This window comes from Osmerus eperlanus, chromosome 22 (assembly GCF_963692335.1).
Source record: "Osmerus eperlanus chromosome 22, fOsmEpe2.1, whole genome shotgun sequence".
In the NCBI taxonomy this organism is placed as follows: Eukaryota; Metazoa; Chordata; class Actinopteri; order Osmeriformes; family Osmeridae; genus Osmerus; species Osmerus eperlanus.
In genome coordinates, this window is record NC_085039.1 from 5759820 (window position 1) to 5771878 (window position 12059).

Genomic DNA, 12059 nt, shown 5'->3' on the forward strand with positions numbered 1-12059 from the left:
TCATAGATTAACGATTAATTGGAATTGTATTCAAAACTTTATTGAAAAAATAAAGGGTGTGGAAGTAGGCCAGACATTATTAGAATAATCTGGTGACAGTTTGGTTTAAATATCCATAAAAATATTATAAAAGTAATCATTTTTCAAAATTGCATGGGTAATTTTCACCCGGTCCCTAACTCGACGCTGCAAAGTAACGTTTTCCGAATGTGAGACGAATGTCGAATATGAAACTAACTTCACCTCGCTTAGTTTTCACGGATCTTCTAAACAATACTTTAGATCGTTATAAGAAATGTCCTGCCGGCCTTAAATCTCACGCCAATTTCATAATTGAAGTCTATGACATTATACAGTAGATTACATTTTTAACAGGTCAGCAAAAGGTGTGCATCTTTAAGCATGATTTCACAACATGACAATTGTGTGTGCTTGTAATAACGTACTGTACGGGCATAACACCAAGTGACCGTATGACACCCAATGCTCCTCAACATAAGTGTTTCACCTCTTCCCCTCAGACGAGCTGGATGTGTATAACGTGAGCAACGTGCCTACCATCGGGTTCAATGAGGTGAGCCTCACACAGTTGGTGGTGGACGGGGTGAAGCTACTCATTGTCATGGAGAAGAGACTGGAGAACGGCCAGAGCATTGACGAGCTGGTGCCTATGCAAAAGTAGAGTGAGGGAAAAAAGGGGCAGACAGTTGGACTCATAACAACCCCATGGAACATATGATACTACTGTATTTCAAAAAGTATGATGTAAAGAAAAATCTGTAAGTACCTACTTTAGGACTGCAATTACTTTTCTGTTTCAAGGAAAGAACAATGTAACAACATGCAGTAAGTTGTCTATATATAGCTGTATATAAAAACAATTAGAAACATTTGTTTTATTCTGGTACCCATAGCTTATAAGCACAACTGTAATTCGAGGGCAATATCGATTTCACCATGTAATTTATTTAAAAAAGATTAGAATTAAAATGACCATAACATGTCTTTCTAGAATGTCCGCTGGGTCAGTGTGCGAATTATACAATGACAATCGGGGGGGGAGGGGGGGGGGGGGGTCAACTCAGTGCCCCCTATCATTTCTATCATTAACATTCTTGTGAATATTCTACAGCTAATTGCCATTACAAATACATTCGTGACAGATTGTTGGGGTATTAGATAGCAAACTTGCCTTTCTTGCACTTTCTCACGACGCAGAACGCACTGCTACACTGAGGTGATTCAACAAGCTTCTGTATTGCACACTGCCTGGTCACTCGCGCGCGGTGTTTCTTGAGTTTTATTGGGCACTGGTCACTCGCACTGTGTTTATTGAGTGAATTTTGACTATGGCAATCAGTGTAATAGTGTGTGATATTCCCTGCCATAAAGTCAACAATTCTGTGTATCGCCTATCTGTTATTGAATGAATATGGTAACTATATTGTGATATTTACGATTACAGGTAAGAACGATATATAAATGTATCGACCCCCCCGACCTGTGGTTTTTACCTCTTTTGGGGGGGTCCGAGCCTTAATCGGGGGGGTCAGACCCCCCCAAATACCCCCGTAATTCGCACACTGCGCTGGGTACTTTCTTAACGACTCTACAGCTCTTCTGTATTACCAAATATTTGATCAAACATCTACACAGACAGGAATAAACGACAGCAGACATTTGGCTCGAGACTCCTTTCAAGTAAGCTTTAATATTGTGCACCAGTGAGACTGAATCTAGATGACTCATCAAGCTTTTCCTCGAATGTATGTTGGAGTGGATGAGGTGTAAGTGAGGTGAGGGGGGGGAGGTTTAATTGAGGGGGATGGACTGTGGAGGGGAGGGAACGGTGGAAGAGGGGGAGGGTGCATTTATAGAGGTGGGGGTGTTATCATTTACATTTCATCAACCCTTTCTGATCCTCTGCTCCTTCAGCTAAGGCAACATGACAAGTCTCCCTATTATGTGTACCATAGAAAAAATGGGAACCTGCATCGACAACGGCCGTGCCACGCACCACTGTACAGGGACGACCCTCCAGCTCTCACATGCGCACTTGTGTAGATAGGTAAAAAGGGATTGGCACAAGTATGAGCAAAACGGATTAAAAAGCCACCGAACCTAGCAAAGAGCAAGGTTGGAGACTTCCATTTTGCTTATACCTATCTAACCCTTGAGTGACGCATGGCGAGGCTTAAGTTGTCGTTTCTGGACAGCGACAATAAAATAACGCCCTCTCCAACTCTCCCAGACGTTTATCTCCCAAAATGTCTCGTAGACGAATAGAGACGTGACACTTCAGCTTGCGAAAATGGTTCAAAGGGTTTGTCACAGCTTTTCACCTTGTTTTCAGACCCCCCCATCCTCAATTTCCAAAAAAAGGACATTGAAAAAGAACACCCTGCGTTTTCCTTTCTCTGTCGCTTTTTAAGGGTGTGGTCTAACACCGACTGCTCTTTACAGTAATACAACATGGAATACCATTGCACAGTTAACCCTCATGACTTAAGTACAAAATAACGAGTAGAAATGTACCAGCACTAGTGGTTCTTTTGACGTACTCTCATCGCAATCACTAATTACAAAGTGGGGGAGAAAACAAATGTTTAAACAATCTCCAAAAATAAACGTTAAAATCCTATTTTCCTCTCGTACAGGTGAATGCCTCAGAAACATCAAGCAGCACATTAAAAAGGCATAATGTGGTGGAATAAATACAATTGCAAGAAGAACAAATAAAATGAAAATAAAGCATAAACCAACCAAAACTGGTTTTTCTTCTGAATATCAATGACCTGTGCTAGGGCCTCTGATAAAGTCCCATTAAAGAGACAATAAGCTTTGTTTTAACACTGAGTATCAAGCTTTGTGCGGTCTTATGCAAAACATGACAGATAAAGCATTCATAACTAATCTCTTGGCCTGTCATTGGACAGCATTTGATTACATTTACATAATTTATGGTTATGTTTTGTTTAAATAATTTGCTTATTCCTAAAAATATGACTACGCAATTCATGTCAAGCTTAAGACTGCATACATAAGGCTTACCGTGTGGACAAATCATGGTCCTTTCAATAATGCTCAACATTGTAGTTCCATTAAGTGTAAAGGCAGGATTTGCCCAGGTCCAAGTTTGCCTTCTTAAAGATCCCTTATGCAAGTCAATGCAATAAACAGAACATTGTCAACTGTAGTGCTAAAATAACCATCCGGCACTGCTTCATGATGAACAACATGAAAGTGGCCAAAATAGTGCATTAAGAGGAATGACTTAGGGCTTTGGGATGTACGTATGTATGCAATTTCCTTTTTTTCAGTCAAGTCATTGAATAATTATGTATACGGGAGGGAAAAAAATTGTCAAAGAAAAAAATGGAAATAAGCAGTTTTTTTTGTTCCTTGTGAGAATAAAAAAATAAACTTAAAATTTCAGTGGAGGCAAACAATCTACACATTATGTTGACAATACAAGGAAAGATAATTCCAAACCCCCCAAAATTACAGTATGACACAATAAACATACACTTTCTGTACAGAAACCAAGACTATACAATACCTGCAGACGTTATGCTGAAGAGTCTTGTTTTATACAACTCTATGTAACTCGACAAAACACATTCTCAATTTTTGTAACTGTACATGTGGAAAAATTTGCGATGCAGTCTTTATTTCAACCCCCCTGCGCAATGTAATTGAAATGAGCAAGCCATCAGTGTGAACAGTCTCATATTATTGCAATGATGGGTCTATTTTCTTTTCTACCTTATCGGTTCTCAAAACGTGTTAATTCTGATTCTGGGTACACACACACGTGTATTTTCTTTACGATTTGTTTCACCACACAATACAGCAGTTGTCTGGAATAGCGATATTCTCAATATGGCGGCATAGCGTGTCAATTTCAAGGATGCCTGTGAACTTGAGGAGACTCAAGACCCCTCACCCTCAGACCCCCACCCCTTTACCGGATTTCAACATTGTACATTAATAGTCTTTAGTTTGTTTGCTTGTTTAAAAAAAAAAAAAAAAAAAGGCTTTAAAACGTTCACAGCTTGAGCTCGTCGGCCACTTTGGACGCGATGTTCTTGAAGGCGATGGACGTCCCCGAGATCCGCTTGAAGCGCACACCGTTGAGCGAGAGGCGGGGCAACTTGCACACCTCCATCTCCCATTGGACCAGGCTCTCCTGGCGGGCGTCGCCGTGGACGCAGAAGAGCAGGAAGCGCTCGCGCTGCTCGTAGTCGCAGTTGTTGGCGTCCAGGACCTTTCGGATCTCACGCATCATGTCGCCGGGCTCCATGGACGACGTGGTCTTCATGCTCCAGGTGAAACGAAGTGAGCGCGGCTTCGAGTCCCGGCCATCTTCCCTGGGTTCCCCGGATGCGCTCCTGTGGAGAGGAGATAAGGACGTGAGAACGTCAAGCCCAACGGGCGTGTTGCTTTTGACCTTCGGTCAGAGCTCGATTTGGTACTGTCCAAAAACCTCCAAAATAAGTTGGCCTGGGCTAAAGAAATGGCTAGAAGAGCGCTAAAGGAAAATTCTGTTTTGTTAAGAGTTTTCCAGGCACACAGAGATAGTATAGCAGGATTAAACATTGGTAAAATAAAGATAAAAAGCCCCCACTATCATATAACTCAACTTGACAAACATGCACAAAACAACAACATAACATCACACGCCACGACTACTGCAGATGAAAACAGTATTTACACACTACAAACACAAACAAACATAGGTCAGGAAGGTCTTTCTTTTAAACCGCGATTCTTAAGACTAAGTATTCATAGCTATAGATTCTTTCATGCTTTCTTCAAAACACAACACATGCTAGAAGTTCTGTCAAGTGAACTAGTACCTTCCACTTATTTGCAGGTGTCAGACATAGAAACAGGCATGGGTTCAGATTCCTTTTGACAAACTGGGAAGTCATGGAGGATGGGATGACGTTTGTTTTACACAGAATGAAACAAGACATGGAAAAGGGGACGTTTTGGAGTGTGGGGGCTTTTCGCTGGCGGCTGTACCTCACCTTGGGGTGTCTGTCCGGCCACTGGCCTCTCCTTCACTCGGGGCCCTTGGAAAGTCAATCACAAAAGTTCAACAGTGTTCAACAAGAAGATGCATGAGTTGAGTGTTTGAGCACACACACACAGAACGAGGGATGTGTGAGGTAGTATGCTGGGGGGTGGGGGGGGGGGGGAGGGGTACGGTTGAGGTGGGAGAGTGGGGACGTCAAACCAAAAATGTCTAGACAGTACGCAACAATGTCCTCGGTGGGAGAGTTAAATGAGAGGTCAGCTATTTTTCTGTGTGCACGAGCTACGAGAGTAAGACAACATGGGAAACGTAGTTCATAACTTAGGGGTTAGCTAGAGAGTAGGCATTGTGCTAAAAGAGATCTACAAACTCAAACCAAGGATAAGACAAGAGCAGGTAAGACAGGACAGGTAATTGCACATTCCAGGCATCGCAGTGTTGTCAAGGTTGTTAGAAGTACAAGGGCCAATAGTGAGTAGGGGAAAGCCGGTAGCAAAGTGTGGTTCTGTCATTGGGTTTCACAGGTTTCATGGTAGCCACACACAGCAGGGGTCTCTGTACCCGAGGGTGTGAGGGGTAGCATGTTCTTTAAGGGGGAGGGGGGTCTAAAAGATGTTAGGGAAAGCAGGAGAATTGGGGATGGTGGTGTTTAGGGTTGTAACCATGGTAACCACTCCTACCTCTGGTAAGCCCTGAAAGACATTGTTCTAAAAAATAAAAATAAAAAGCAAAAGAAGAAAGAAAAGAGAAAAAGTTGGTAGGGGTGTTTTTACATGAAAAGGACTGTGAGAGAAGAGTTAGGAACAGACAAGAAGAGGGAGATAGTGATAGTGGCATATCTTGCAGGGTGAAATGGTGGTCAGTATCTTGGCAAAGCTCACCTTTATTGCAACGTAATCAAACAACATGTGAAAGGTTCAAATGAAATCAACTAAACTATTATCAACAACCTATTAAAACCACACAGCAACATTCTCCACATCCATGATGCCAAGAAGCCAATTCCTGGTCTCTAACACTCATTAAATGAGTAGCGCAAATAGTGTATATTTTGGGCGCTTTGAGCACCACGGGTGTTCAATCCTGGTCCTCAGGGGCTGCTGTCCTGTATGTTTTAGATGTTTCCCTGATCCAGCACACCTGATTCAAATGAATGGTCGTTATCAGGCTTCCACCGAGCTTGATAACAACCTATTCATTAATCAGGTATGTTGGATCAAAACAAAGTTAATATTCTGCATACAACCTCTTTATAACCCAAAGGAGTGCAGTGCTGGGATTGACGTTGTTTGGATAAGCATTTCGACATCAAATAATGAAGCTTGGCTTGCTCTTCGCGTCACAGCCCCTTCACTCTGATTGGTCCTCAAGCTTGATCCATGTCATTCTACTTTTACTGTCTAAAAAGTGTAACCCCCTCACCAGCTTTCATCACACATGGACCGCCACAAAGGGCTTCTACTGACTTGTTATCGACTGACCTGCGAACAAACTTGGAGGTGATCTTGCTGATGATGCCTGTGGACGTGCCCCTGCGTGCCTGCGCCAGGGCCCCGGTGTCGTGTGACAGCGTGGGCGACGCCGGTGGCCCGTTGTAGGTGGCCGAGCGGCGGTCGCGGAGCTGGGCGCCATGGAAGGTGGAGCGGCTGGAGCTGCCGCGGGGGAAGCGCGTGCGGTCGGGCGTGGCACTGCTGCTGCTGCTGATGCTGTGCGCCGAGGGCGAGGCGGCGGGGGGCCGCTGGGTAGTGCTGGAACCACACAGAGAGAAGGGGGGGGGGTGAGCTTATGGAGCGCGTACGGCATTTTTGAATCAAGATTGTTTTTGATACGGAGTGTCACAGAGATGGAAGAGGGAGGTGAGGGGGATAGAAGGATGGAGGTGGGGGGGTTGGAGGATGGAAGAGAGAGGCGAAAGGTGAAAGAATGTAGAGAACTAAAACTAAAAAGGGCAATGGGGTAAGATGGTCGGTAAAAGAGAGAGAAACATGGGAAAGAGGGACGGGCTGGGGTTGAGCTAAAGGACAAGTGACCGAAGGTATGATATGAAAACAGTAAAAGCAGAAAAGAGAACCTTTGTCCTTTATAAAAACCCATCTACTACATGCACTCAAACAAAAATACATCGATAACATGGGTGATACAACGGCAAAGCCACAGACAGCTCCAGCCACAGGCCTGACCTTTTGTACTCTGTGTTGTCGTCTATAGGGGGCAGTGGAGACTTGATGGGGTGGCCTGAGGCTGACATGGACTTTACATGGCGGGGTCGTGCTGAGGTGGCAGCCGAAGTCGCCCCGGACGATGGTGAGGAGCCTCCAGCTGCAGCGGACACCTCCGTCAGACTGAGGGAGAAAGAGAGAGAGGAAATGGAGACCAAAAATAGGAGAAAAGAAGGGAAGGAATTACAGGAGACGGTTAGAGAATAGACGGCAGAAGAGAATGTGATGTCATTCAGTGATGATTAAATGTATTTATTTATTTTTTAAACAGCAGTGACGACCTTTGCCTTCATCCACATCAACAGCTTTCACGTTCGTTTTTGTTTCAGTGTTTTAGTGTGGCTCACCTGCTGTCCTTGCCGTTGGGGATGGCCGAGTAGCGGTCGGTGCTGGTGCGCTCACACACGTACGTGTTCCTTCGCGTCATAGCACCGCTGTTCTATGGGACACCGACACACATGGACACAAGACACACACTTTCAAATCTCCAACAGTTGGTTTATTCATGTGAGAGCAATTTTATGTAAATATGCAACAAATATGAATCTACCAAAATTCTTGTGGATTTTCGTTGAAGTTCATATTAAAAAGACATGCTTTAGACCAAGGGTTTTCAAAGTGTAAGACAGTGAGCCTCCCTTGAGAGAACATCAAGTCACCGGGGCCTCCCCCATTTTAACGGGGTCATAGAATGATTTTTGGGGGGTATTTCACACTGTTATTTTAGGTCTCCGAATAGGGTATGTAACATTGGTTGGGCTGAAAATGTCCCGGGTGCTGTTCTATGCGCCCTAATGCACCCTGTGAAATAGCCCTGGAATAAAACGAGAGGGTTTCTTCTTTCTATGGTATGCTCATGAATATATAGATGAGCTGCGCGCTGATTGGTTGGTTTACAACGAGTGAAGCTGCGGAGCAAAGCGCAACATGTACTCACTGAAACATTGAAGGTGGAGACTTGAAATAAAAACGTACAAATAAACCTATTGTGTCTGCACAACACTGTTTTCAACAAATTGACGAGACATCATTTGAAATGATAACGTTAGTTGTTTCCACTTCTGTTGTCAAGCAAACGGGATCAACATAGGCAGATGCCTGCGGAATTTGCAGGGTCTCATGCGATCATTAGCCAGAACCTTTTTGCAGACCACCAGGGCCGGATTAACAATTATCTGTGCCCTGGGCAACAAGGCTTAAGGGCTTGTTGCCCCCCCCCCTCCCCCCCTCCCTGTGTTTGATGTGATGCTAGTTACGGATTTCAAAAATTAATGCGAGCGCGAAACGCGCGCGAACGAATTTTTGGGGCCTTTATTTGAGCGCAAGATAGTTTTTTGAGCTTTATGTAAAATAAACATTTTACAAGCCGTTTTTCAATTGGTAAAGTTGTGTCTAGAGAAGGTGATGTCTTTTTGTCTCAATTTTTCAGCCCCACGTACCTTGCGTTTCTTAGCCTGGTTTAGCCAAGGAGCTCTCCACCTTTATTACTAATTTAAAAACGATTTGATAAATCGAATATAAAAGCATCATGGAATGTAAAGTAATTTAAATTTAGCTTGCACCTAAGTTAAAACATATTTGAGTGTGCTAACATTAGCAATAACGTCAGCTAGTTTGAGGTGTATGCATAGGCTAACCATTAAATTAGCAGCACATTTCCCATATTTAACAATGATTAAACATGGGCTTACTTGAAAGTGATGCACGGGCACCAACTCGCAGTCTCTTTCTTTCTTTTTTTCTTCCCCTGACTCCTGTTATCTTTTTAAGCCCATTTTAGAAAGGTTGACCTAGCCTACTGTCAAAGTTCGTCAGGCCACTGAGATACGGAAGGGCACCCACAGCGAGCTTGGGAAGTTGAGTGTGTGATATGTTTTTTTTTTTTTTTGGGGGGGGGGCACCATCGTAACTTTTTTTGAGCATTTAAAATAGGCTATATCTCTTGTTCTGCCTGTTTTGTAATATACGTGCCTAATATTTCTATACTAAAATAATATCGGCATTATAAGTATTATAACTATGATGATTTTTCAGTTGGCTAATTTTTGGTGCCCCCTCAGGAGTTGGTGCCACTACGCACAGCGCGTAGTGCGCGTTACAGTGCGTGTCCACTGCAGCGACGCGATGCGAGCGACAACATGTTTTCCATTCATTTTCATTGGAGCCAGGCGAATCGCTTGCGTGGTGCATTGTGGGTAGCGACGCGACCGAGTTGAGATTTTCTCAACTTTATGTAAATGAGGAGCGATTTTCGCTAGCGATGGCCAATCGGAGTGTTTTCTTGTTTCTTGTAACGTAGCAACCATGGTAAACATTTCTAGCTTTCTAGGTTTCAAGGTGGAGGAGAAACTAATCGTTTGTGTGGCTTCTTATTACCCAGTCCTGTACGATACATAGCTGTATTCGTACAGAGATGTTAATACAAAAAAAACGATGCATGGCGCAAGGTTGCCGAAGTTGTTGGTGCTTGTACTTTAAAATTCAGTCTAGTCACGTTACGTAACTTCGTTCTGTGGTAACTACAGTAGCTAGCTAGCCCGGCTGGAACTCCCTATCGTATCGACAGATTAGCAGACTTTGAGTAATATAATAAAACGTTTTTTACACATGTCAACGTTTATGTCTATTAAACAGTTTTGTATTTTGTATACAAGTTGTATTTTGATCGATGTTGCGAGTACGTAAACCCAAGTCTGCACACTTGGCCATGACAACTACAACAGTGACTTTAGAGAACTACATTTTATATGAATCTGTTTGAAACGCCCCCGAGCGTGGTGAACTGTGGGAAGGCGAGCGATGGCAAGCGATTCGCGTCGCTGCAGTGGACACGCACTGTTATGTTAGCGGCGGCACTGGCTACTAGACTACACAAACACTGTTTTTGACTTGATTTAACATAATATTTTGATCGAACGAGTTGCAATAAAGTACTCACATTAAGGAAAGTTAGGACTGCGTTCATAACGTGATATAACATTTTAGTTGACATTGTCCAGGGCCCCTTAGATGTCATGTGCCCCTGGGCAAGTGCCCAGTTGCCCTAATGGTTAATCCGGCCTAGACCACACATTGTGACTTTTGAACATCGGCTGGCCCTATCCAAGAAAATCCCAACTTTAAATATTCCTCATCATATTTTCTGCGCTTTCTGCTGGGTTCAGACATTTTATATCGGCAAAGTTGCTGTCACTGCTAGCTAAAAATGTTTCGTGTCAAGTATACTTTACAAGCTGTCAGGACTGAGAGAGATTAAAATACATTAAAATATGTATATTTGTGTATTCTATTCCATACATCTACCAAATGATTAGTTTCCAGAAAGCATATATATATATATATATATATATATATATATATAGTAATCATTTTGAAAATATATATTTGCCGCCTCCCCTTAAACTCTCTGGCGCCCCCAAGGGGAGGCGCGCCTCACACTTTGAAAACCCCTGCTTTAGACACTGTTTATAAAGTTTGTAGTAGTAAAGGGTTGACAAAAGGGGGTCCCCTCCTGTTTGACGAGAATTCACAGAGCTGACACAATTTAATTGCTGAAAGATAAAAAAGGAGAATATTTCACCCACCCCAAAAACAGAAAGGCTATAGGGTCTAGTAGGGTCTGTTATATACCCATTGTCAAACACTGGAAAGCATAAACCCTAATACGCTTTAGGTTTGATAGACAACCCGGTGGACTGGTTGACACAATGGATGGTTGGTTGACTCTTCGACCCCGCAATGACTCCTCATGTCAGAACCTCAAAAACCACTTACTGACCCCACAGCCCTTCTGCGCCGCCCTCTTACCCCTGAGGCTGTGGAGGACTTCTTCCTTGTCTCCTGTGCCACCAGAGGCGAGGCGGGCACGTCACCCTTAGAGCCAGTGGTGCCCAGTTTACGTGTGGCGTCCCAGTCCTCCTTCTTGTCGCTTTCCACACTGTTGGCCTGCACCCGCTTGGTGTAGGACACCGTTGGGGGGATAGAGGGTGCAACTGAAGCGGGGAAAATATCAATATCAGAACTAGAATTCAGACATTTTCAGAACAGTCACAACCCTAGGGTGTTGATTAGACCCCATTTCTGCGGCCGCGATGGGCATTCTGCACTTACCATGGTCGCTGAAGCGCCGCTGTTTCTGATTGGCAGATATGCTGCGGGTGACCTTGGAGTGGGCGGGTGACTGGCTAGAGCTGTTGTTCAGGTCACTGCTTGGTCGTGACCTTTGACACAGGTTACTGTTGGACAGGGACTCGCTGCCCTCAAACTGTCAGGGATGAGAGGTACAGTAGAGGGAGTAAGGTTGGAGTTTTTGTTGGAACAAAAACACTTTATATTCATGTCTGAAGCATGGAGGGATAGCACAGTAGAGGAAATTAATCATATTTTGGATCGTATTTTTTTCAGGTATACTATATATTCCGGTAATTTAATCAAAACCATTTTTGCTCACCTGGTTTTTGCCCACACTACACAGTCACACCTCAGTAGGTCGCTTCTTTAGATAACTAATGACAAATCTGACCAACAACACCGTTTGTGAGAAGAGCATTTAAACTGGGACCCAGCTCTTTCTGGGACCTACCTCTACAGGTTTCCTTCCCAGCAGGAGGTACGTGGCCATGACCTCATCGTACTTCTGTCCCACCAACGCCTCAGAGATCTCGTCTTTGGAGAAGCCCATGGTGACCATCAGTTCTGAGGGGGGGAGAGAGGAAAGTGGGGGTGGGGGGTGGGCAATGTGTGAGTGACGAAGCCACATTGCTCTCACTCATCACTATGGAGGTAACACCCTCTTCAGC

General features: G+C 43.9%; 2 protein-coding genes across 5 annotated transcripts in view; one reads left to right on the forward strand and one right to left on the reverse strand.

Annotated features, from left to right (window-relative positions):
* Window positions 1-1005, forward strand: part of zgc:172076 — a 31219-nt gene extending 30214 nt beyond the window's left edge. The window contains exon 9 of the mRNA XM_062448599.1: window positions 522-1005. Coding sequence (XP_062304583.1) covers window positions 522-682 — 161 coding nt within the window. The 3' untranslated portion in view covers window positions 683-1005. The remainder of the gene's footprint in view (window positions 1-521) is intronic.
* Window positions 1006-1685: 680 nt separating this feature from the next.
* The window catches only part of mark1 (MAP/microtubule affinity-regulating kinase 1), a 36661-nt gene continuing 26287 nt past the window's right edge, over window positions 1686-12059 (reverse strand). For 2 of the 4 annotated variants that reach the window (XM_062448594.1, XM_062448595.1), the window contains 9 exons: window positions 11843-11955; window positions 11371-11524; window positions 11068-11252; window positions 7608-7699; window positions 7222-7383; window positions 6523-6789; window positions 5722-5748; window positions 5034-5078; window positions 1686-4391 (listed from right to left, as the gene is read on the reverse strand). In XM_062448594.1, the coding sequence (XP_062304578.1) occupies window positions 4049-4391; window positions 5034-5078; window positions 5722-5748; window positions 6523-6789; window positions 7222-7383; window positions 7608-7699; window positions 11068-11252; window positions 11371-11524; window positions 11843-11955 (1388 nt within the window). In that variant the 3' untranslated portion in view covers window positions 1686-4048. The remainder of the gene's footprint in view (window positions 4392-5033; window positions 5079-5721; window positions 5749-6522; window positions 6790-7221; window positions 7384-7607; window positions 7700-11067; window positions 11253-11370; window positions 11525-11842; window positions 11956-12059) is intronic. The other 2 variants (XM_062448596.1, XM_062448597.1) reach the window with 1 other exon arrangement.